The 26,428-nt window shown below is 40.5% G+C and overlaps 1 protein-coding gene across 1 annotated transcript in view; it reads left to right on the forward strand.

Moving 5' to 3' along the window:
* Positions 1 to 26,428, forward strand: part of LOC110156003 (serine/threonine-protein kinase WNK1-like) — a 323,906-nt gene that overhangs the window by 194,960 nt on the left and 102,518 nt on the right. The window contains exons 4-5 of the mRNA XM_055153838.1: positions 4,660 to 4,880; positions 13,687 to 13,844. Coding sequence (XP_055009813.1) covers positions 4,660 to 4,880; positions 13,687 to 13,844 — 379 coding nt within the window. The remainder of the gene's footprint in view (positions 1 to 4,659; positions 4,881 to 13,686; positions 13,845 to 26,428) is intronic.

Raw genomic sequence — 26,428 nt, forward strand, 5'->3', positions numbered from 1 at the left:
TTACATCCTTAGTGTTTCATATGAACTTTTGCACAAGAAGTGGTTTAACAAAGACTTGTAGTATCACAGCCATGATTTAGCCTTTTTTTTTTCATTATTTATTTTTTTATTGAACCGTATTGAATTGATTTGAAATATATTGAATTGAAAATGCACTGTATCGAGATATGTATCGTATCGTATCGGCAACTTCTTAATGATACCCATCCCTACTCTAGCCTGATTCATCAGTTTGAATTTGTTTTGCTTCGTACAAACCGTCTGACCTCATAGCCTTAGATTTTGTTCGCTCGACAGCAGGCGGGTCATGTTGGTCATGACGTATTTAATGCGCTTATTCCGCTCTCCTTGTGTGTTTCTAACACAATTTAGGAGTAAGCATAACTCCTTTTGGAAACATGCGCAGAGTCACAATATAGCGTCCATAGCTCCAATTTATTTCTCCATAAAGATGGTTCCAAAAACAGAGTAAAACTGAAAAACAGAAAAAACTGCATTTAGCACAGTGCAAAATATAACTGAGGTTAGTTTAACTACAATCCACCATAGGAATACATAATCTTCAATAAAAACACATTTCTAATATCCATCCTTTACAAATCGAGCAAAAATAGTATAATTCTTATCTGTATAAAGGACAACTTACAGATCAAAAAAGGCAGATAGACCATTGTTTTCGCAAAGACTGGGTTGCAAGAGATTTTTTTGGGTCACCTTGTCACGATCTGCATGTAGGTTTGCAATATACATATTACATACATCTTCGCGCCCCCTCTGCTCCTCACTTTTTCTTCTTGCATGGAATCTTGAATCTTCACACACCACCGCTCCTCACTTTTTCAGCAGCACCGCCTTGTCTAACCAATTTTTCTGTGGGAAAATACTGATTACTGTTTTTCTTATTTTAAAATTTGAGTACCGTATTTTTGGACTATAAGGCGCACTTAAAATCCTTAATTTTCTGAAAAATCGACAGTGTGCTTATGTATTAATTCTGGTTGTGCTTACTGACCTCGAACCAATTTTCGATCACTTCTTCAATTCTTTGTCTGACAGAATAAAGGACAACTTACAGATCAAAAAGGCAGATGTCAGAGGATGAACACATGTGCTACTGGGAGCAAACAAAAACAACATATAGCTGACTTCCTGTCATGACTGTCTGTCTCTAAAGAGGCCTTCAAAATGAAAGACAGGCAGCTGTAAATGCAATCTACTGTAAAAACAACTGTATAGAACACATTTTTAACTTATTTGGGGCAAAACAGCGCCTCTAACTGGACTAACTGGTATATTAAGCTTTTCCCAGATCCTGAAGGAAGAAGGACAATAACGTCTTTCCCCTTGATAAAATTCACCAAACATTCTCTTTATTTCCACTTTAAACCGTTCTCGGGAATTGTTGCCAACACAGAATGTATGGCTCTTCGCTGATTGGCTGGTGCCCGAACTTGCACTTCCGGGGTTTTTGCGAACCATCTATTGTATTTTGATTCCTGACCTAGTTGCTGGAGAGAAATGAAATTGAGTGAAGGCACTAGGAGGTGGTGCCTGCCTGGCTAGCCCTACTCAGCATGGCATTATACTATACTCAAGTTTTGCATTTACTCAATTAGAAATGTTTTTATTGCAAAAAAAAAAAATATTCTACCTTTTTACTGTCAGTTTGGTCACCTCTGTACAGATATGACTTGTAACTTGACCTATGCATCACCTGCTGGTCTCCATGGAGATATAAAAGTGTAACGCCATACTAGGGGTGGGCGATATATCGATATTTTAAATATATCGAGATAGTTTTTAAACTCGATATGAATTCTGACATATCGTATATATCGATATAATGCTTATATTAAATTTAGAATTCGCCGCTTCGCTTGTTTACCTTCTCTCTCGTCGCCTTCCTCGCGCCCCGCCTCCCTGATTTTGTTCGCTCGTGTCTCCTTCACTCCTCACTGAACGCCGAAAAGTTGGTGCCAGTGAAAAGCTTCAAGCACCACGAACCTTTTCCACCATTTACAGACAAAACCATCAGCAGCACATCCTCATATTCCACCGAGTCGCGTCCTTTAGCCCGAAAGAAGCTAAACGAGCTGAGCTGCATGAGAAGTGCTGTTTATGCAAATGAGCCATGCACTTAAGTTTCGTTTCTGTAAAACGTAAACACACGTGCGCAAAACTGCATTAAACACATTATAATGTCAAACAGGCTGATGTGGCTCTAGAGTCGTTATGCTTTATATATTGTAAAGTTTAGTAATGTAAAGTTTATTTATGGAGAAGATTTTAATGAATAATCTGCTGCAGTGTCACTTGTACAATAGTGTTTGGAAACGTTGGGTTTGATCTGCAGTGGATTGTGGGATTAAACCTCAGAGCTCCTCACTGCTGGATATGAACATGGATCTGTTGAAATAAGGAACATCCTGAGTTTCTTCTGCTAAACGAGCTCATGGTTCTGGTTCTGGTCTGGATAACAGAGTTAATGCAAAGATGAGCTTGTGTTGAGTTGTTTTATCTATGAATGAAAAGAAGGAAATATGTATTATTTATTTTATTTTACAGTTAAATTATTATTTATGTAATTAGGGTTTTTTGTAATCTTAAATGTTCCTATATGAACTGTCGACCTCTTACACTTCAATAAAAAAAAAGGACCTTGTGGAATTTGGCAGATTTGTTTTTGCAGTTTTCAGTTTTAGGGGATTATTTTTTCTTGAACATATATCGAGATATATATTTTTGATCCATATCGCCCAGCCCTACGCCATACTGTGTGGAACATTATAAAGCTATAACATCACCATGGATAAATAAGCAAACCAGAAAAGTTACAAAGTGCACCTTTAAAACTATACTCTTGTCAGAACATTGTCGGCAAAGCAAATCATCTCCATAGAGACAAACAGAAACTAAACTATAAAACGGTGCATCTTGCTGTAAAAAAAAAAAAGATGCCTGATTTTGGGAACATGTAATTAAGTTTTTTCTGACTAATAATGAGCTTGTATTCACATTTGACTTCACATTTGAGCATTGACAAAAAGGCTGAAATATGAACTGACAATCTAATCACACTTCAGGACGTGTTTGTACAGAAAAATACAGGATATTTTGTTGTTTGTGAAGGAAATGATGGGACTTTAAAAAAATGCATCCTCCCCGTATTAGTGTCAGTTCAAATTGTGTTGATTTGATCCAGATTATTGCTGCAGCGTTGGTTTAGGGGGGAAAAGTGTTAATGAAGTGGTTCCAGAGCCTGATTCTTTAAAAAAACTGCTTAGTAAAGATATTTCCACTGATTTACTGTCCATCTATAGCGTCAGTCGTATAAAGAAGTGGACTGAGGGAGTGTGATGTCAGCCATAGTGTTCAGTTTTAGTCAAATTAAGCTCATCGAAGCTTCAAAATGGACAAAATAGTGAAATTAAACACCAGGATCACGTAGAATGGGTTAATACAAACATTTTAAGACCAAAATGAGGAGCCTGAAAGCAGCACTTGGAGAGGAGGGCAACAATTTTTCCGTATTAGGTGAATTGGAGCCAGTGGAGCTGAAATGCTCTTGCACAATTCCCATTTGGAGTCCAGTGGCAAGCGTGGTAGTTTTGTCCATTTATATAGACCATTGTTTCGCAAAGACTGGGTTGCAAGAGATTTTTTTGGGTCACCTTGTCACGATCTGCATATAGGTTTGCAATATACATATACATACATCTTCGCGCACCCTCTGCTCCTCACTTTTTCAGCAGCACCGCCTTGTCTAACCAATTTTCTGTGGGAAATACTGATTACTGTTTTTCTTTGTTTAAAATTTGAGTACCGTATTTTTCGGACTATAAGGCGCACTTAAAATCCCTTAATTTTCTGAAAAATCGACAGTGTGCCTTATGTATTAATTCTGGTTGTGCTTACTGACCTCGAACCGATTTTCGATCGCTTCTTCAATTCTTTGTCTGACAGAAGCTGAACAAGGAGCAACTGTTTTTTTTTTTTGTTTTTTTTAATCGCTTGTAGTTTATGCAAATGAGCCATGTGGTTTTAAGTTTTGTGTCTGTAAAACGTAAACAAATGTGCGCAAAGCTGCATTAAACACATTATTAATCAATCTATATTTGAGTCGTCCTTGTAGGAAATAAAAAAGTCTCAAGTCTTAAGTGTCATCCATTTGTTTCGCTTATTACACCTTATAATCCAGTGCGCCTTATGTATGAAAATAGGCGAGAGAATTCAACATTATTGATATTGCGCCTTATAATCCGGTGTGCTTTATAGTCCAAAAAATACGGTAATACTAATTGTTCAGAGAGACAGATCAGTCAGTCAACAATAACATAAACTAATTAAAGTTCAATAATGGGCACAAATTTATTTTGTGATTTACGAATAATGTCTATTGACTTGGGTTGTGAAGATTTGTGACTTTTAAAATATGGGTCCCCAGAAAAAAAGTCTGGGAAACACCGATATATACAGTCTTTGTTTTCCTTTCCATCTTTCGTTGCACCTTTAACCTCTGTTTTGTTCACTAACTCTCTCTTTTGTGTTTGTTGTCTTTGTTGTCGGTACCTGAAGTGATTCTTAAGCTTTCGTTGGTACCTGAAGCGTGTGCTCAACGTTCTTCGCTGACTGTCTTGTCTTGTTTTGTTTGCGCGGCAGGTACCTGAAGCGTTTCAAAGTGATGAAAATCAAAGTGCTTCGCTCGTGGTGCAGACAGATCCTCAAAGGGCTGCACTTCCTCCACACCAGAGCGCCGCCCATCATCCACCGAGACCTCAAGTGCGACAACATCTTCATCACGGGCCCCACCGGCTCCGTCAAGATCGGGGACCTGGGTCTGGCCACGCTCAAGAGGGCTTCCTTCGCCAAGAGTGTCATAGGTATCACGATATGTGGTGGTTTTATTTGTTTAGTTTGTTCATTTATCACCTCACTACATTTATACACCCAAACCTTTCTAATGTCAAAGTTGTGTTCTTTTAATTAACCATATGCATCCCCCTTATAGTCCTGATTTTAGTCCTGGTTTAGACCTGGTTTAGACCTGGTTTTAGTCCTGATTTTAGTCCCAATTTAATCCTGGTTTACTCCCGGTTTTAGTACCCCTTTAGTCCTCTTTTTATTAGTCCTGATTTTAGTCCTGATTTCAGTCCTGATTTTAGTCCTGGTTTAGTCCTGATTTTAGTCCTGGTTTACTGTTGGTTTTAGTTCTGGTTTAGTCCTAGTTTAGACTTGGTTTAGACCTGGTTTAGACCTGGTTTTAGGCCTGGTTTCAGTCCTGGTTTACTCCTGGTTTATGCCCAGTTTTAGTTCTGGTTTAGTCCTGGTTTTAGTCCTGATTTTAGTCCTGATTTACCCCTGGTTTACTCCCGGTTTTAGTACCCCTTTAGTCCTGGTTTTATTAGTCCTGATTTCAGTCCTGATTTTAGTCCTGGTTTAGTCCTGATTTTAGTCCCGGTTTACTCTTGGTTTTAGTTCTGGTTTAGTTCTGGTTTAATCCTGGTTTACACCTGGTTTAGACCTGGTTTTAGTCCTGATTTTAGTCCTGGGTTAGACCTGGTTTAGACCTGGTTTTAGTCCTGATTTTAGTCCTGGGTTAGACCTGGTTTAGACCTGCTTTTAGTCCTCTTTAGTCCTGGTTAGTCCAGGTTTAGTCCTAGTTTTAGTTCTGGTGGTTTAGTCCTGTTTATTCCTGGTTTAGACCTGGTTTTAGTCCTGATTTTAGTCCTGGTTTAGACCTAGTTTTAGGCCTGATTTTAGTCCAGATTTACTCCTGGTTTATGCCTGTTATAGTTCTGATTTATTCCTGGTTTTAGTCCTGATTTTAGTCCTGGGTTAGACCTGGTTTAGACCTGCTTTTAGTCCTCTTTAGTCCTGGTTAGTCCTGGTTTAGTCCTAGTTTTAGTTCTGGTGGTTTAGTCCTGTTTATTCCTGGTTTAGACCTGGTTTTAGTACCCCTTTAGTCCTGGTTTTATTAGTCCTGATTTTAGTCCTGATTTCTGTCCTGATTTTAGTCCTGGTTTACTGTTGGTTTTAGTTCTGGTTTAGTCCTAGTTTAGACTTGGTTTAGACCTGGTTTAGACCTGGTTTTAGGCCTGGTTTCAGTCCTGGTTTACTCCTGGTTTATGCCCAGTTTTAGTTCTGGTTTAGTCCTGGTTTTAGTCCTGATTTACCCCTGGTTTACTCCCGGTTTTAGTACCCCTTTAGTCCTGGTTTTATTAGTCCTGATTTCAGTCCTGATTTTAGTCCTGATTTTAGTCCCGGTTTACTCTTGGTTTTAGTTCTGGTTTAGTCCTGGTTTAGTTCTGGTTTACACCTGGTTTAGACCTGGTTTTAGTCCTGATTTTAGTCCTGATTTACTCCTGGTTTAGACCTTGTTTAGTCCTGGTTTAGACCTAGTTTTAGGCCTGATTTTAGTCCAGATTTACTCCTGGTTTATGCCTGTTATAGTTCTGATTTAGTCCTGGTTTTAGTCCTGATTTTAGTCCTGGGTTAGACCTGGTTTAGACTTGCTTTTAGTCCTCTTTAGTCCTGGTTAGTCCCGGTTTAGTCCTAGTTTTTAGTTCTGGTGGTTTAGTCCTGTTTATTCCTGGTTTAGTCCTGGTTTTATTAGTCCTGATTTTTGTCCTGGTTTAGTTCTGGTTTAGACCTGGTTTAGACCTGGTTTTAGCTGTGATTTTAGTCCTGATTTTAGTCCTAGTTTAGTCCTGGTTTTAGTTTTGGTTTAGAGGCGTTTCCCACGAGGCCAAAAAGGTGACGCTCCAAACTATTAGTAATTTGTCAGAATGATGACATAATTTTACAGTTAATACACACGCACGATTACAGATATCAATCCTGCTGCAGATGTTTACAGATGTGGACCGTTATTTTTTCTTTGCGTGTGTCATGCCTCCTCAGTGGCTTTTTGGTGCCCCCCAGGAGAGGCGGGCCTCACCTATTGAAAACCTCTGGTCTAGAACATAGAGTATAAAAGATCCCGAAGAGTAAAATTGTGTGAGTTGTTTGCAGTGTTTTAAAAGAGACAGAGTAATTCATCATTCGTCCAGGTTTTGTTCAGTAGAGAAGGTTTCAACTGTCGTCATCTGGACACGGTTTTAGCAATCAGGATGTACATCATTAAAGAGACCATATATCACGCTATTTTCTGATCTATGTTATAATGTTTCCTCATCAAAAACAGACCTGGAGTTGTGTAATAATAAAGGGTTGCTCCAAACATGTGTGAATTAAACAAACACAACTCCAGGTCTGTTTTTGAGGAGGTAACAGCATTATAACATGGCTTAAACCTCCTAAATTTTATCGATTTTGTGTAATATAGGACCTTTAACATCCACACACACGACTTTAGAGCAGCTTTTTCAGGCAGCGAAGTGAAACTGGTTTGAACCAACCAGGAGCAGTTGGTCAGAGCGCCGCTTTTGGCCCTTCCTTCTGGGTTTTAGAAATAAAAATCTGTTATTATTAGCTGCAGACAGACCACAGCCGTCTCATTTTGTCACAAAGTGCAGCTTGTACTACGTCGTCTTTGGGGGGAAAACACAAGATGTATTTATATTTACAAAAACAGCCTGGTACCACAGCTTTAAAGGTTGTATGGAGGATTTTATTTTGTTTCAAATTGTCAATGATAGCATTATAGAGGTGCAGTAGCCTTGTAATTATGATGACCAAAAAAAAGAGGATAAAAATTCATCAACTCTGGACGTGGTGGGGCTAAACATTTGCCAATAGATAACGACACTGCCTCGTTATCTGTGAGCTGACAGGCTGTCAATCAAACTCCCTATGTTTCTAGTGTAACTGACTTGCCTGCGCCGCCGGTACGTGGTTTACGTACGACCTGTCACGCAGTCCACAGACGCAAGACGCTGTTTTACTCCACCAACGCAACAGTTCTTAGCGGCTTTTTTTTGACCTATATCTTCCTCGCAGTTCGCACAAAGTTTGTTGCAATGGCGACAAGAATCCAGGAGCAGTTCGCCGCAAAAGAAAGTCCGTTTTTGAGGTCGCTGAAAGAAGAAGACAAGGGGAAAAGCAGCGAAGCCAAACTAAGGTGATTCTTGTAGATTCATTCCAGCGATGGCGCGACTGAAGCAGACGCAGGGTCTAAAGACTGACGCACTGGTCGCACAAATTACTCCTGGACAGGAAACTTCTGCTTATTATGAAAACGTACTTTATTTCCAAGAGCTAGACAAATGTTTTTCAGGACATGAAAGCGATATCCTATGTCTGAAAACATAATTTTCAAGGCAAAGAAAGAGTCCGCTTGCTGCTGCGTGTTGTAGCTAGTTCATTCGCACGGAATCTCCGCGCACTCTTCTCTGCACCCCTTTCCTGCTCCTCTCCCCGCTGCCCGATTCCGCTCTTCCCCTGCTCCTCACTTCTCCGCGCACGGAATCTCCGCACTGCTCCCCTCTCCTCTCTCCTCTCTCCTCTCCTCCTCTCTCTCCTCTCTCCTCTCGCCCTGCTCCGCTTCACTTCGTCCGCGACGAAATGTCCGCGCACCCGCTCTTCCCCCGCTCCTCACTTCTCCGTCTTGCCTAACCAACACTGTAGTTAGTTGTTTACAAGTCATGTGCAGCGCACCGGCTGTAAACAAACCTGTTTCTGGCGTAAGGAGGAGGAGGGAGGAGGCGTTTCTACGTAGGAGCTGTAGGGGAGGGGGGGTGGTTTCACGCATGCGCAACATTTGAAAAAGGACAAACAGTCGCTGGATTTCTCGTTCCTTGGAAAATCCTCTATACAACCTTTAAGGGTTTGAGAGTGAGGTGAGGTTGTGTGTTATTTACTATTTATGAAAAGCTGGTTCTTTTCAATGGACATGGGAAATGTTCTCGTAAATATATCACTAGAACTTTCCCTATTAAGATCTGCTTATTAAATTATAATTTTTTATATTATTTTATATTTATATTATTATTTGTATTTTTTATTTTATATTTATATTATTTATATTTTTTTATTTTATATATTTTTATTTATTATTATTATTATTATTTTATTATTATTATTATTATTTTATTGTATTATTTAATAACTTTTATTTATAGAGCACAATTCAAACAAAATTTTAAGTGATTCAGATTGATTTGTAATATAATTTATGGGGGAAAAACAGTATTTACTTTTTCAGTTTTAATGTAACAAAACACAACGCACTGGTTAAATTTAACAACATTATAACACAATATAACACAATAGAATTACCAAAGCCTTATTCAGCTGTCTCGTAAGCCAACATCTTGTTTATAAAGTGAAACCGTCAGTATATTGTAGTGTGGGTTACATACTTGAGTCTCTACACGCCTACTGCACTCAAAATTTACTACTTCAAAATGTTTGGTTGTAATCGCAAAACCACAGGCATCTGAAGAGACACAAGCCAGGACCGTGCTCGTAAAAAGGGATTAAGCTGTCTGCGGATCTGCTCAAAACAAAAACACATTATATGGATTTTTACTACGCAGAATGTGGGTCAAACCGAAATGTGTCTCTGGTCATTTAGAGAAGCCAGAAGTGCACACTCAGAGCACTGCAAAAAACGGACTAAATAACATGGACAATATGCATCTTTTGAGTATTAAACATAGATACGGTATATTAGCTGCAATTTGTAATTACTCTGGCCTGTTGTATTCTCACACTTCACCACTAGAGGCTGTCTATGTTACTGTTCTTTCATAGTGTGCTAGTTTTGACCTGACAGAAAAAACTAAACAAAACAAATAAACAAAACAGCGAGCGCAGGTGAGACTGAACAAAGGCCAGGTGAGGGGAGGGGCTAGGTGAGGTGAGAGGGAGGGGCTAGGTGAAGGGGGGAGGAGACAGTTGTGGGGAGAGGAGGGGGAAAGGGGGGCACAGGTTTTGCATCTGTGATCTAATCTCTAAACGAGCAGATGGGAGCTTTAAAGATATAAGATAAGAGAACAATTATGTGTCCCACTGTGGGGAAATTCCAGTGTTGCAATGCTCAGTTCAAGGACAACAAGCAAATAGAAATATGCATTAAAAAATCAATATAAATAACCATTCCACAGCCTGTACAATCGGGGGGGTGGGGTTTTGACATGAGTCTGACGATACGATACATATCACGCTATGTCACGATACAATATATCCCGATATATCCCAATACTAAATATATAATACACTGCAATTTCTCAATAATTGCTTCTAATAATATAGTGTTGTACTAGAGCCCTGCACTTCCGCGAGCCTGGGACCCGACACAAAACAATGCGTAAGTAGGTGGGATGATAAACTGCAGTCCCACAAACTAAATATGAGTGTAAAGTAAAATATACAAATGATTCATGTTTGTCTATCACACATAATTTGTGCTGGATATTTTATTTGGCATTAATAAAAACATTTTAAGCAGCCTAAACTTGCAGATGTGGTCTAATCTCACGCACATTTTAGACAATTCTTTTCCTCTTCTCCGTGTTTGATAGAGATTAAGAAAGCGAATGGATTTGCGGGCTGGAGTGGGACAAAACATCGCAGATACGGGCGGGAGCGGGAATGAAAATTACAATTCTTTGAAGGAGTGGGCAGGAGCGGGACTGAAAATTCTGTTCCACACAGACCTCTATCATGTACACCTTCACAAGCACGATATTGTATTACATGAATTTATTTATTTTAAAATCAGAGAAAACAGTACTGTATTTTCCGGGCTATTAGACACGCTCTTGAGCCTCTAACCGCATCAAAAAATGACCGCGCCCCACAAGCCAGAGCGCCTCATACACGAATCCACTCGGGTGTCCCAGCACGACTTCAGTAAACTACAAAGCCACACCACCTGCAGCGCACGCAAACACACACGGAGCAGACAGCGACCGCGCGGCGAAAAACACCCACAGACACACTCATCGCTCCACGCCGACGAGGAACGGAACGGAGGAACGAACCGAAAAAGCGAGCGCAATGTGCCACTTCTAGACACGACTGAACAACTGAGTCACTGCGAACACGCCGACAATCCAGTTGATCCCAGACAGCACCTCCCTACACGCCACAACTGAACAAAGCCCAGAGTCACCGTGAACGAACAAACAAACAAAACCACTCACCCATCACACTGTTGTGTTTCGTTTAAAGTCCGGTGCGGTTTATTTGTGAAAAAAGTTCGAAAATAGACCATTTAATGACAGTGCGACTTATAATCCAGAGCGCCTAATAGCCCGGAAAATACGGTAAAAATCGATTTAAAAAAAAAAGTCGATTTGGACACATTTTGAATTGACTGAAGAATTGTGCGAATGTAGTATCACGATATATCACTGAATCGATTTTTTCTTACACTTCTAAAGTACAATAAACGGCTGTAAATGTTTACGTACAGTGCAGCGGGTTCACGGTTGTTTGTAACTTTTCTTGTGGCGGTGTGGGTCGGTCATTTGCTTTTCTCCATGGAGTATGGTTTTGCTTTGCCGGAACGTTCCACAGTATGACATTTAACTTTTATATCTTGCTCTTACTCACTGACATGTGTTTATGTAGTCTAAATGTGAGTGAGCTCGCCTCTTCACAGATCTGACCTACACGATGGCCTTATGGAGTCACCTGCTTATCACCACTGTAAATAAAGCAGTGACTCTGAGCAATCTCCATGGAAACAAGCAGATGGCCTACCCTCCTCTAGAAAAGTTACATAGTACATCTTTAAAATATTTGTTGTTATGTTTTTGCTTACTGGAGATCACAGCATTTCAGACTTGTTACAAAAATAAAATAAAACAAAATAAATAAGACTAAAATACAACTGTCAACTGGGTAAACACAATTCTCACACCCCAGCACTAAATTAAAATTTGCCACGAACATTTTATAAACCAGCCCAATAATCTTATCCACGAAAAACAGTTGAAACTACTTATTCCGAGTTCAGATTTTAGCACTTTCAGCAGGTCTTTTTTACAGTGCAGAACAGCTGTATATGTTTTTGCAATTACGTATAATAGAGTTATGCACATAGTTTCAGAAACTTGGAGCGAGACTGAAACTCTTAAAAGAAATGTTTGGGCTGCTTTGTTGTAATTAGACAAACCTCAAGTATTTTCCACTCTCACAGAAACACAAACATACACTGTAAATGGAGCCTACAGGAGCGTGTGGATTTAACAGCGGCTCTGAGCGAGTGAGTGTGGACAGAGACGAGAGGTCAGGGAGGCTCTTGGTGCGGGACAGTAGCCACTAGAGCTGTCGACCTTGGAGTCTGAGCCAACCAAAATTTGTACGAGTCAAATTAACGTTTTATTTCGATTTATATAACAACGGCTATTTTCTGATCTATGTTATAATGTTGTTTCCTCATCAAGAACAGACCCGGAGTTGTGTTTTGTTTCATTCACACGTTTAACGCACAAACCCTGCATATTTAGGCTGAGTTCTTCTCTCAAACAGAAAACGCTTCCACCTTGTGATGTCATGTGGTGATACAAGAAGTGTTCCACAGTGTTTTTAAACTCCATACACCTTCACTGGAATCATTTGGGTGATTTCAGCCCTGGAATTGCCGATCTCTACTGAACTAAAGATAAAAGGTATAACTGTTAACTTGAAAACTACCATTTCGTGACATCACAAGGTGGAACAGAGCATTTTGAGCTTTGGAGATGTAGACAGACTACCCTATTTTTCAGACTATAAGTTGCACCAGCCAAAAAAAAAAAAAAAAAAAAGTATTTATTTATTTATTGTTTTTTATTTATTTTATTTTTTAGTACTGCTTTTATGTATTGATTTTATTATTGTTATTTTATTTATTTTTCTATTAGTGTCTTTATTAAACATAATTCTGGAGTTTTTTTTTTTTTTTTTTCTTTTTAAAGTAATGTTGCATTGCTATGTGAAGCACTTTGGAAACTGTTTTGTTTGTAAAATGTGCTATACAAATAAATTTGGATTGGATTGGATTGGAAAAAAGCGTAATGAAAGAGAAAAAAACCACAAACATAAATCACACTGGACTATAAGTTGCACATTTTGGGGGAAATTTATTTTATAAAATCAGAGACCAGGAACCGACGTTTATCTTGAAAGGCAAGTTATCCATGTTTATGCTTTGTCGATCCATCCAGTGATTTCCAGGAAAGTTGCAGGGTGCACTCTCCCGGTGTCACAAGTTTCTCGCTCACTCCAAACTTTCTTTCTGCTGCTCGATTATCGTTTACAGATGAATATTTCGCAACGTGCAGCTTGTAATCTGCCAAATATGATTTTCCTTTTGGGGCCATTTGTGCTCAGTCTTCTCAGTTGTTTTTATAAGTTTGTTTAAATCTAAAATTGTCAATGGTGCAGAAGTAATGTTGCAATCGACTGACATGATACAGACAGGACAGAGGCTCTTTCTGCAGGAGACATGTGCAGTAGAGTGAAGTGACAGTGGTACAGGAGGAACAGGAGCAGCAGATACTGACACACAAGACTAGAGCCTCTCAGTGTCTGTCAGTGTGAAAATTTTAATATATAAGTCGCACCGGAGTATAAGTCACAGGAAACACCCAAACCATGAAAAAAAGTGCGATTTATAGTCTGAAAACTACGGTAATAATGCAGGCTCACTCAAACGTGTGAATGAAACAAAACACAAAGCTCACAAGAATAGATTTTTATTGTAATGTAGGACCTTTAATATGAAATTCTAATTTATATTTTCCTTTTTCCCAGGGACTCCGGAGTTCATGGCTCCAGAGATGTACGAGGAGAAGTACGACGAGTCCGTGGACGTGTACGCGTTTGGGATGTGCATGTTGGAGATGGCCACCTCGGAATACCCCTACTCCGAATGTCAGAACGCAGCTCAGATCTACAAACGTGTCACCAGTGTAAGTCTCCGTTCTAACCAAGCAAGGGGTTATCAAAGTGTAGGACGTGTACAAAGACCTGACTGGTGATTTTCAGATTCTTAAATATCGTCATGGTTTCATACTCTCATGCTCTCAAATCGGAATCCCTATTGTTTACATTGTACGTTACCATAAAATATCCAAAAGGTAAAAGACCAAATGTGAAACTTGGTCATTTCTGTTCGTGTCTAGACCCAAGACCTCAATGTATTAAAGCATAAATCTGCATTAGAAGATTATTAAATTGAGCTGACTCTATCTGTGTTAAATATTATGGGCCTGTTTTGGTGTCATCTGAAAAGGAGCAATAACGCTTTTCACCGTTGTTAAAAATAATAATAATAATCATGGATCAGCTTTATATAGTGCTTTTTTAGACACTCAGAGACACTTTACAGAACATTATTCAGTCACTCCATGCCCAGTGGTGATAAGCTGCTGTTGGCTGCACTGTAAACCTCTTCGGCTGCCCTGGGACACACTGACGAATGCCAGGCTGCCAATCTGCGTCATCAATCCCTCCAACCATCACCAACACTCACACACACACCACTTTCATACTAGGCAATGTGGGTGAAGTGCCTTGTCTAGGGAAACAATGACTGTGGCACCTGAATTTCCCAATGGTCACCCATCCAAGTACCGTACTTTTCGGACTATAAGGCGCACCGGATTATAAAGCGCAATATCAATAATGTTGAATTTTGTTGTCTATTTTCATACATAAGGTGCACTGGATTATAAGGAGCATAAAGTGAAACAAACAGACAACACTTGAGACGGATCCTTAGCCCAGGCGTTCATGATCCATTGGCAGATCGTGGCGTAAATCACCCAGCGTTGCCTCCCTGTCTTGGTGAATATGTGGGTGGATAATTTAAATTTGTTTCCTTCGAGAAGGACTCAAATATACACAGAGTAATAATGTGTTGAATGCAGCTTTGCGCACATTTGTTTACGTTTTACAGAAACTAAACTTTAAACCACATGACTCATTTGCATAAAGTATATATAGCTCCTTGTGTGCTGATGCGTTCAGTTTCTGTCAGACTAAAGGAGGAATGTATGTGAAAATAGGTTTGAGGTTAGTAAACACAAGCAGAATTAATACATGAGGCGCACTGTTGTTTTTTGAGAAAATTAAGGGATTTTAAGTGCGCCTTATAGTCCGAAAAATACGGTACTAACCAGGCCCGGCCCTGCTCAGCTTCTGAGTTCTGACGAGACTAGGCTTCGACAGGCTGGTATGACCATAAATAGATTGTGACATCACATCGGAAAGCATTACGGGATACCCCCTTAAACAAACAGACGGCAAAGACAAGCCGGTATGTCGTCTGTCAAAACATCGTCCTTATTTGCAGTTCTAACATTGTGAAACTTGTTTTTTCCTACACATTTCTGGTTTTGCAGTTGAAATGTAGAGTGCCATGTGCTATTTTTTTTTTTATAATAATAATAAGTTTTTTGGATGATTCCACAAATGATAAATTGAATTATTATGCAGAAATCAACAGATACATAAAGGCAATTGTTTTACATTGCTCATCACAACTGTAATCTCCAAAATAAAAATAAAAATAAAAAAATCTAAAGGAAAAAGAGTGGGGAGAAGCAACACTTATCTACCCCCACCCCCTTTTACAATCCCATTAAAGCAATAATGTGCTTCTGCCAGACTCTTACAGTACGTCACATTACTCCAGATACAAAAGAAAATAAAGTGTAGTTGACATTCAGATGACAAATAAACTTTAAAATAAATTCCTTCTTCTGCATACAGTTATAATCATTTCTTTATATCTATATTTAAACATTTTCATATCTGGACATTTTTTGAGTTCCAGATTTTGACCCCACAAATTGAAATACAAAACTTGTCCTTGTTGTACGGACTCTGGCCATTTTAAAGAGATTAATTCCCCTTAAATTATAACTAATTTCCCTTTCAATACATTTTTAAATATATTTTTCATCTAAGGTAAAGTGTGAAGTCGGCTTTTCTAATCTGTTTTGTCTGAAGTAATTAAGTGTTAAATGTTGTTTTAGTTTTGTTTTCTGTGTTCCAGGTCAGTCTGGTTTAGTTTAGAGGCTTTTTTTTTAGAGTACATTCTTATAAGGTCAAACTTTCATATTAGTCCCCGGAGAGGAGGAAATTAATTTTCTCCATCTGACCCGTCGTTCAACCTCGAGCTGCTCGGTCACTGGGTCAACCTGTCAGGAGCAGTGGGACACATCTCCAGATCCTGAGCTAGTCTTGGTCAGGATCCCTTAGCTGATTTAGCGGATTTGATCTTTTGTGCGTGTTTTGGGTCGATGGGAGAAACCTGAGGAAACCCATCAGGAACCTCCAAGCTGTGAGGCGAGAATATCCACCACTTGCTCTTGGTTTGATCCCAGTGTAAGCTTTGGCTACGTTCAGACTGCAGGGCTTAACGCTCAATTCAGATTTTTTCGTGAAATCTGATGTTTTTGCGAGATCGTTCACATTTCCAATTAAATGTGACTTGTATGTGACTCCAGTGTGAACATAAAACGGCCCAAAAGTGTCCCACATGTGACACTGGAGACACGACGACGTCAACCGCAGCGAGCGTGTTCAAACATGGACGCGAGCATTGAGCACCTGGAGATTTTAAAGTTCCTCTCGTACCGGAGCCAGAACATGAACAACTTACTTGTTTTAAGGAGGAGATTGAGAAGGAGAAGGACGAGGTTTTTGGCTGTGGTGTTTTGTGGGACAGTCCGTTGAAAGGAACGTGTGGATGTGGAGACGTAGCCAAGAGTGGTGGGATAGAGATGTGCTTCAGTGACAAGGAGTTCATTAACAATTTTCACCTACTTCAGCGCAGAATAGTGACGTTTGTGGCTTGTTGATAACGTGTAGGTGGATGAATGCACTTTGGTCGTTCAGACTGAAGTCGCATGTCAAAAGATCAGATATGTATCAGTTTCAGGAGCACATATCCAAGTGTCCTGGGTCACATTTGAAAAAATCTGATCTGTGTCGTTCAGACTGTCATTAAAAGATCAGATACAGGAACATAGGGGCCAAAAAATCGGATTTGGGTCACTTCAGGCTGCAGTCTGAACGCAGCTTTTGTTTGGTCCTGTCCTGGTTTAGTCATGGTCTGGTCCTGGCTTAGTTCTTGGTTTAGTCCTGGTTTAGACCTGGTTCAGTTCTGTTTTAGCCCTCTCCTTCTTCTTCCTCCTCCTCTCTTCTGTCACTGCTGGCACTTGTTTACCGACTGTATTAACAAGCTGCAGGAGATCTCGTCATATGACTTTGTTTTTCATCTCTCCTTCTCTCCTTCTCTTTCTCTCTCTTCTTCTGTGTTTCTAATCCCTCTTTCCTCCTGCTTTTCTGTATTTTTAAAACCCGACAAAGGTACATTCCCACCAGCTGAGGGCATTATTGAGTTAAGCTTGGACCTATAGCAAGATTCATATAAAGCATGTTCACAGTGATACAATTTAAAAGACCTTTTGCACTTTATTTTAAGACCTAAATATACTTTTAAACTCTTTTATATGATTAGGATGACACAGAGTTCCCACACCGTTAAATGCTGTAATAAAGTTTGTGGATATTTTTGGCCCAACTCAAATAAACTCAAATAAACGAGGACGAAAACAACTGTTACCTTCATTATCCTGCGTTTAGTCGAGAAGAGACACTGTTTACAAACTTTCCTAATATGTAGATCTTCTGGTTTGGAATAACAACTGACAAAAAGAGGTTAGGTTTATTTATTTGCCGTTTGTAATAAAAAAAAAAAAACACATTAGAAAACCGTGTAAGAAGCTCCAAGTGCACCATGAAGCAATAGACGATCATTACAGACGATTCATGACACTGGTTGCATTTTCATGATGTTTTTTAATTCCGAATTAATTGTTCTGAGTGAAATAGTTGGGAATTTAAATATTCTCCTTTGGGTTTACGTGGAAATAATAATTCAGAATTGACTTTTACATGGAAAACACCTTAAATCACCTTTATTTAATTCCGCTCAACGTCTTGGGTTCTGATTGGACAGGGACACGAACGTATTTACGTCGACACATTTCAGCTGCTACCGGCTTTTTCGCCATCTCCGTTTGTCGTTACGCCACGGACACAAACATGATCCAAACTTTTTTCCGATGATATTTAAGCAGCAGCTGGAGAATTCTCTCGTCACGCTTTACGTCTGTCAGCCGAGGAGGAGAAGGGAAGAGTGTCGGAGAAGAGAGGAAGAAGACGAACTGAGTCGACGGCTGCTCTACCTCAACCCACTCCCACATCCCGCTCACAAATCCAAAGAGACGTGGAGGAAAGTCCGAAGCCAAGACTGGTGGAGCCGGATCGAACCCAACGAGCATGAACTGAACGACCGGAATTATTTTTAAGAAGAATAAACGTTTAGATGATCAAGGAAGAAATTCATTCGGCTTTAAAATGGAAGAAAACACCCACTTACTTCGGAATTAAGTTTAATTCATTAGGAATTAAATTTTTACATGGTCTTTTTAAAGTGGAATTCTTTTTTTTTTTTTTTTTTTTTTTTTTTTCAGAATTATATATTTTTATTCAGAATTAAAGCTCTCAGGTAAACGTGGCAACCATGAAATAAACGTGCTTATTAAAAGTCTCTGTTCTAACAAAGCAAGGGGTTCTCAAAGTGTGGGGCGCTTACAAGGACCCAATTGGTGATTTTCATTGGCGAAATAAACTTAATTAATTAATTAAAGACGAGGAGAAAATTCTGTTTGTCGACTGGACAAAGCTAAAACAAACTAAAACTAACTTTTGTCCAGTCAACAAACTGAGTTTTGTTCTCGCCATGGATTCTACCTGGACGACTGAGGGATTCTTCACACATCTAAGGCTACGTTCAGACTGCAGGGCTTAACGCTCAATTTGGATTTTTTTTGTGAAATCCGATGTTTTTGCGAGGTCGTTCACATTTCCAATTAAATGCGACTTGTATGTGACTCCAGTGTGAACATTAAACAGCCCAAAAGTGTCCCGCATGTGACACTGGAGGACACGGACGACGTCAACCACAGCGAGCGTCTCTGTGTTTACGGAAGTTGTCCAAACATGGACATGAGCATTTAGCACCTGGAGAACGAACCAGGAACATGAACAACTTACTTGTTATAAGGAGGATATTGAGAAGGAGAAGGATGAGGTTTTTGGTCGTGGTGTTTTGTGGAGCAGCGGCAGCGACGTCCGTTGAAAGGAACGTGTGGATGTGGAGACGGAGCCAAGAGTGGTGAGTGGTGATGTGCTTCACTTCAGTGACACAGAGTTCATTAACAATTTTCACCTACTTCAGCGCAGAATAGTGACGTTTGTGGCTTGTTGATAACGTGTAGGTGGATGAATGCACTTTGGCCGTTCAGACTGAAGTCACATGTCAAAAGATCAGATATGTATCAGTTTCAGGAGCACATATCCAAGTGTCCTGGGTCACATTTGAAAAAATCGGATCTGTGTGGTTCAGACTGTAAAAAGATCAGATACAGGAACATAGGGGCCAAAAAATCAGATTTGGGTCACTTCAGGCTGCAGTCTGAACGTAGCCGAATTAATTAAAGGTGCATTGCAAAACTTTTCTGGTGGAGGGTCTGTCATCTGCTTGTCTCCACGGTGATGATGTAAAATGCAGTAATTCTCTCTCCTCTCCACAGATCTGACCTGTCGTCAGTCTGAAAATTTTAATACATAAGTCGCACCGGAGTGTAAGTCTCAGCAAACACCCAAACCGTGAAAAAAATTGCAACTTATAGTTCGAAAAATACGGTAAATGCTCAAAAGTTGAACCAGACCTTTCCTATTAATTGACTCGGCACTGGGGGTGTTCTACGTGTATCTCTGTGGTGGAATGTTCAGCGGTTACCATGGTGACGCAGTGCACACGCAAACACTGTCAGACAAGTCTTAAGTCAGTGAAGCTAAATCAGTTCTCTGTGGTCAAATCAAAGCTCAGGTTAAAGTCCAATTTGAGTAAGTGGACTTCAGAGAGAGCAGTGCCTACAGATAGCGTCACAGACCCAGGGAATGTTGATTTTACTACAAAAATCTGCTTTTTAACCATATTAATTTGGTCTGTAATAAACAATCGTGGCCTATATGGTGTTGTTCTGTCATCTGAGGCTTGGCAATGTTTAATTTTTAGAACATTTCAAGCTGGGGTGGATCAAAAATAATGTTACAAAAAGGTAAAAAACTCTTTAAAGATGAAGAGTTTTTATGCATTTTAAAACAAAACTTACTGTTATAGTATAAGTACTGCAATACCCGCCGTAGTATGAGTGTTGTGTCAGATCGGTATCTCCCCTAAATACTTTGCAGTGCTCTGAAATTCTTCGTGACGTTGGCAAGGACAAAACCATTTTGTTTGTCCTCTGAGTGTTTCAGTAAATTTGAGATGGCCGTCGTCGTGGAAACGGAGAGATAACAAGAATCAGAAGACAGAAATCAAAGTCCATTTATCTGAGAGCCGCGGCGGGTCACCACCTCGACAACGAAAACACACGCATCACTCTCTTTTTCTCCTCCTCTCTCTCTCTCCGTCTTTCTCCTTCTCTCTCTCTCTCTCTCTCTCTCGTCAGTCTTTCTTTCTCTCTCTTGTCTTTCTCCTTCTCTCTCTCTCTCTCTCTCTCTCTTCTCTCTCTCTCTCTCTCTTTCTTCTCTCTCTCCTCGTCTTTCTTCTCTCTCTCTCCGTCTTTCTCTTTCTCTCTCTCTCTCGTCAGTCTTTCTCTCTCTCTCTCTCTTCTTTCTCTCTCTCTCTCTCTCCTCAATCTTTCTTTCTCTCTCCTCAATCTCTCTCTCTCTCCTCAATCTTTCTCTCTCTCTCATCAGTCTTTCTTTCTCTCTCTGTCTGTCTTTCTCTCTCTATCTCTCTCTCTTTCTTTCTTTGCCTCCCTCTCTCTATAAATCTTTGAATGTCCCTTACTTTCTCCTCCTCCTGTGTTTGTCTCTCCTGTCTTTCTCTCTTTTTCTGTCTCCCCTTCTCTCTTTCTCTCTCTCTCTTTTTTCCCTGTTTCTCTCTCTCCCCTCTCTCTCTTTCTCTCTACCTTCCTCTTTCTCTCTGTTTCCCTCTCTGTCTATACATCCTTATATGTCCCTGTCTTTCTCCTTCTCCTTCTGTTTCTCTCACCTGTCTTTTGGACCCTCTCTGTTCTCTCTCTCTCTCCCTCTCTCTCTATCTCTGTCTATCCACTTCTTCCTCTCTCTTCCTTTCTCTCTCCCTCTCTCTATAAATCCTTACATGTCTCCGTCTTTCTCCTTCTATGTTTCTCCCTCCTGTTTTTCTGTCTTCTGTACCCTCCCTTTTCTCTTTTTCTTTTTGTCTTTCTCTGTCTCTCTTTCTTTCTCTCCTTCACCTGTTCTCTACCTTCCTCTCTCTCTTCCTTTGTTTCTCCCTCTCTCTATAAATCCTTACATGTCCCTTTCTTTCTCCTTCTCCTTCTGTGTTTCTCCCTCCCGTCTTTCTGTCTTATGCTCCACCCCCTTTTCTCTCCCTTTCCTTCTTTCTCCTTCTCTTCTCTCTCTCTCTCTCTCTCTCTGGCTTTGGCTCTGTCGTTCAGCACAGTTTTGTTTTTGTGATAAAGACATAAAGCGGCGCGCTGCTACAAACAGATTATTTTCTCTGACGAAGAAAAATCGCTGCTTCTTATTATAGCATCGCTGGTTTCTAAATCCATCTTTTATTATTTTATGTAAAACACAAACGTAAAATAAACCTAGGCTCAGATTAATTGGCTCTTTTCACGCTTACGTCACAAACATTTGGAAAGAAAACAAAAAGCACAGATGCTCAAAATCTGGAGTAGAGCTGAAAAACGGGTCAAATGCTGAGACTGAAGTTCCCTCACAAGATCATAAAGTGTAGGTTAAAGGTGAATCCGTGTTTCATTCGTTTTTCAATATAAAACCAAAAATAAGAAAATGAAAAAACAACAGTTTTCTTCATTATTTGTCTCCAAAACCAAAATGAAAAAAACAGATAATGATTTGTTTTTTCAGTTTTCGATTTTGTGTTTAAATGAAGAATGGAAAAAACGAATAACGACCGTTTCCCGTTTACGTGACTTCCGTGACTGCGATGCCGGACTTTTGCACTGCATACGGACTGAACCAGGACTGATCCAGGTCCGGGACCACACTGGGACCAGAGCGGGACTGAGACCGGGACTGTGGCGGACTCCGAGCTTTGACTCTGAGCCTCCGCGGGGTCCGAGCCTCAACTTCGAGCTCCGGCCCTGCTGTGGGCTCTGAGCCTCCGGTCTGGTCCCGGTCTGGTCCGGTCTGGTCCTGGTCTTGTCTTGGTCTGAGGCCGCTCTGGTCCCGGTCTGATCCCAGTCTCAGTAGCGCTCTGGTCCCGGTCTGGTCCCGGACCTCTTAGTTCGGTTCAGTTTCGTTGGTGTGAAAGCGTCCAGACCTGTAGTCCACAGCGCATTCTCGCTTTTCCCGCACGAAACCAGCGTGCAGACGATGACACGGAACCGCTCGGGCCGCTGGTCTAGGTCTCAGTCCTGCTCTGGTCCCGGTCTCAGTCCCGCTCTGGTCCTGATCAGGTCCCGGACCTGGATCAGTCCGTACGTGGTGCAAAAGTCCGACATAGCCACGGAAGTCACGTAAACGGGAAACCGTTTTTTCCATTCTTCATTTAAGCACAAAATCGAAAACTGAAAAAACGAATCGTTATCTGTTTTTTCAGTTTGGTTTTGGAGACAAATAACGAAGAAAACTGTTGTTTTTTCATTTTCTTATTTTTGGTTTTATATTGAAAAACGAATGAACGAATGATACACAGATTAAGGTGCACTGTGGAACTTTTTGTTTGGGAGTTTGTCACCTGATTGTTTTTATAGATATTAAAGGTTGTATGGAGTATTTATTTATTTTTTGTTTCAAATTGTCAATGAAAGTTTAAAATACCATTACAGAGATGCAGCAGCCTTGTAATTATGATGACCAAAAAGAAAAAAAAAAAGAATGAAAATCTGTCATCTGTGGACATAGTGAGGGCAGATAAACATCAGCCAATAGAAAACAAGGCTACCTCATTTCTTATTGGCTGTTAGGTCGTCAATCAAACTCCCTACGTTTCTATTGTAACTGACTCGCTGGCACGCAGGGATTACATGGTTTATGCAGCGGTTCTTAGAGGCTTTTTTAAATTGTAGTTTCCTCGAAAATCGCACAAAGTTTGTCGCGGTGGTGGACGAGAATCCACGACCAGTTCGCCGCAAAAGAAAGTCCATTTTTGAGGTCGCGGAAAGAAGAAGAGAAATAAAAAAAGGAGCAAATCCAAACACGTGATTCTTGGAGATTTCTTCCAGCAATTGTGCGACTGAAGCAGATGAAGGGTCTAAAAACTGACACGTCGGTCGCAAAATGATTTCTAGACAGGTCACTTCAGCGGTAATTCTGAACACGCAGTGGCTGTAAACAAGCGTGATTTCTAAAGTAAAGAGGCGGGAGGAGGTGTTCCTACTGAGGAGCTGTGGAGGAGGAAGGTGGTGTCACGCATGAACAACATTTGAAAAAGGACTGTCGCTGTATTTCTCTTTCCTTTAAAAAATCCTCTATACAACCTTTAAGTCGGTCCATCAAAGCAGGGTAAAAAATAAAGTTTCAGATAACCTCGATTAGAAGCAAAAGATGATTTAGGAAGAAATTAGGAACAAAAAGGAGATGTTTTAGAAGTTGCTCAAGCTGCATGAAGTTTCTACATGAAGCGTTCACAGTATAAAAATTCAGTTGTGAAGAAATCAGCCTTAACAGCTTTTGACCGACGTCTTTGGTGCTTGAGTGAAGAAATGTTTGACCTGACATTCTTCAACTCGACTTCGACTTGACAGAAGAAGCTGATGGTTCATAATATTATGGAAAAGGAAGTTCAGAGGTTCCACCAAAGCGACGTGATGCCCCTAATCCATCAGATTATGAAGAGAAACAGATCAGGGATTCTGTCTCCACCAACACGATGAGTTTCTACAAAGCTCTTGATCTGCCAAAAACATTTTTAACATTAACAATTCTCCAGCAGCAGACTGGGCTCATGATGCAGACTTTCAGAAGGAGCTAAAATTGTGCCTTCCAGGAAAGTTGTCAGTGATGTTGTTGAAAGGGGATGAATCTTAGTCAAGATTTTAACAAAGAATGAAGATCTGAAACACAATCTACTGCAAATTCTCCAAAGAGCACAGACACATCTTTTGTGATGCCAACAAAGCCACAGTGGAGCTGGACTTTCAGAGTAACTTTTATGAACTTTCTAAGTCATTTTATGCAAGTCTCAGTTTGTGTTTGCAGAATAAAATGACAAATTATTTGAATACGCCTTATTTATTTGGTTCTATGTTTTAGTAAAGGCTATAGGGCAATTTTCAAGCGTCTCAAGCAACCTCTAATTATTAATTAAAATTTGGACCCAAATGTTTTGTCCAGATATGGAAATAAATGAGGATTCTAATTAAGATAATCTAAAAAAAAAAATTTTTTTTGAACAACCCTAATATATAGTCATGGTTTTACATATATTTTATAGGACTGAGTGTTGGGACGGGCCCAGAGGTGCACCCGCGTACACTGTCGGGTGATCAGAAATGAGACCGACCCCAGACTGGGACAAGACCGGGACTGAGACCAGGACTGAGACGAGGACTTGGACCGGAACCAGAATGGGATTAAGACCAGGACTGAGACGACGACTATTATCGGGAGCAGACCAGGACTGAACCAGGACCGAGGACCAGGACCGAGACCAGGACGAGACCAGGACCGAGAGACCAGACCAGGACCGAGACCAGGACTGACCAGACTGAGACCAGGACTGAGACCAGGACTGAGACCAGGACTTGGACCGGAACCAGAATGGGATTAAGACCAGGACTGAGACGACGACTATTATCGGGAGCAGACCAGGACTGAGACCAGGACCGAGACCAGGACCGAGACCAGGACCGAGACCAGGACTGAGACCAGGACTGAGACCAGGACTGAGACCAGGACTTGGACCGGAACCAGAATGGGATTAAGACCAGGACTGAGACGGCGACCATTATCGGGAGCAGACCAGGACCGAGACCAGGACCGAGACCAGGACCGAGAACCAGGACCGAGACAGGACCAGACCAGGACCGAGACCAGGACTGAGACCAGGACTGAGACCAGGACTTGGATCGGAACCAGAATGGGATTAAGACCAGGACTGAGACAAGGAACAGGATCGGGAGCAGACCAGGACTGAGACCAGGACTGAGACCGGGACTTGGATCGGAACCAGAATGGGATTAAGACCAGGACTGAGACAAGGAACAGGATCGGGAGCAGATCGGGACTGAGAGCGGGACTGAGACCAGGACTTGGACCGGAACCAGAACGGAACTAAGACCAGGACTGAGACCGGTTTAATCCTGGTTCATTCCTTGTTCGGTCTGTATACAGCGTGAACGTCTAGCATCACAGTGTAAGTCATGTAAACGGGAAACGGCCGTTACCCGTTTTTTCCATTCTTCATTTAAACACAAAATCGAAAACTCAAGAAACGAATGTTATCTGTTTTTTTTTTTTTTTTTTTTTTTTTCATTTTGGTTTTGGAGACAAATAATGAAGAAAATAGTTGTTTTTTTCATTTTCTTTTAGTGTTATTTTGAAAAACGAACGAAGGAATGATACACGGATTCTGTTGGTCTGGTTTGGTCTCCATGAAGATAGAAAGGTTTAATGCCACACTGTGAAACATTCCAGACAAAGCGATAACATCTCCATAAAGAAAAGCATTTGACGGAAAAAGTTACACAGTGCACCTTTAACTTTAACATAATATTCTGTCTTATAAAAAAATTAGTATTCCAGAATCACGCTGGACTTAAGATCTTTGCCAAAAATCTTCCGTTAGTTTATCTCTTCAAACTGCAGTCATTTCTCCTGGACATTTTTCAGTTTTCCTTTGTGAAGCCCTGATGCTTATTTGAAAATGCAAATCAGAAGTCTCATTGCATTACTGGTACGAGAAAAACTCAATTACATTTTTTCCCCCTCAGAAACCTTGCAGTCTTTTCTTCTCCGTGACCTTAAACCCGGCAGAAAAGGCGGTGCGGTGCAGAATGGGGATAATCTGGCCTCACTTGCTCTGTTCACACATGCATGAACTCAGCCCTCAGCCCTGTGACCAACCCCAGGCTCCTCCGTCACCTGCTCCTTTCACACAGGCTCAGGCTTTGACTTTTTTTTTTTTCTGTTTTTCTGCTCGTGGGTCAGAGCTTTTGAGACGGTTCACAGCTCTGCAGTGGTATGTGGACCGTCTGGTAAAGATGAACTGTGTGACTTTTCCTGTGGAGGGTCCATCAAATGTTTTATCTTCGTGTAGATGTTATCGTTTTGTCTGGAATGTTTCAAAGTATTAAATATTAGACTTTTATTTCTTCATGGAGGTAACATTATTATAACGCATCTTCAGTGTTGGGGAGTAACAGATTACATGTACTGGAGTTAAGTAATCAGAGTACAAATTCATGAGTAACTGTATTCAGTTACAGTTACTGTTTCAGTGAGTGGT

Source organism: Boleophthalmus pectinirostris, unplaced genomic scaffold (genome assembly GCF_026225935.1).
Source record: "Boleophthalmus pectinirostris isolate CB_2022bp ecotype Guang Dong unplaced genomic scaffold, ASM2622593v1 HiC_scaffold_18, whole genome shotgun sequence".
NCBI lineage: Eukaryota > Metazoa > Chordata > Actinopteri > Gobiiformes > Gobiidae > Boleophthalmus > Boleophthalmus pectinirostris.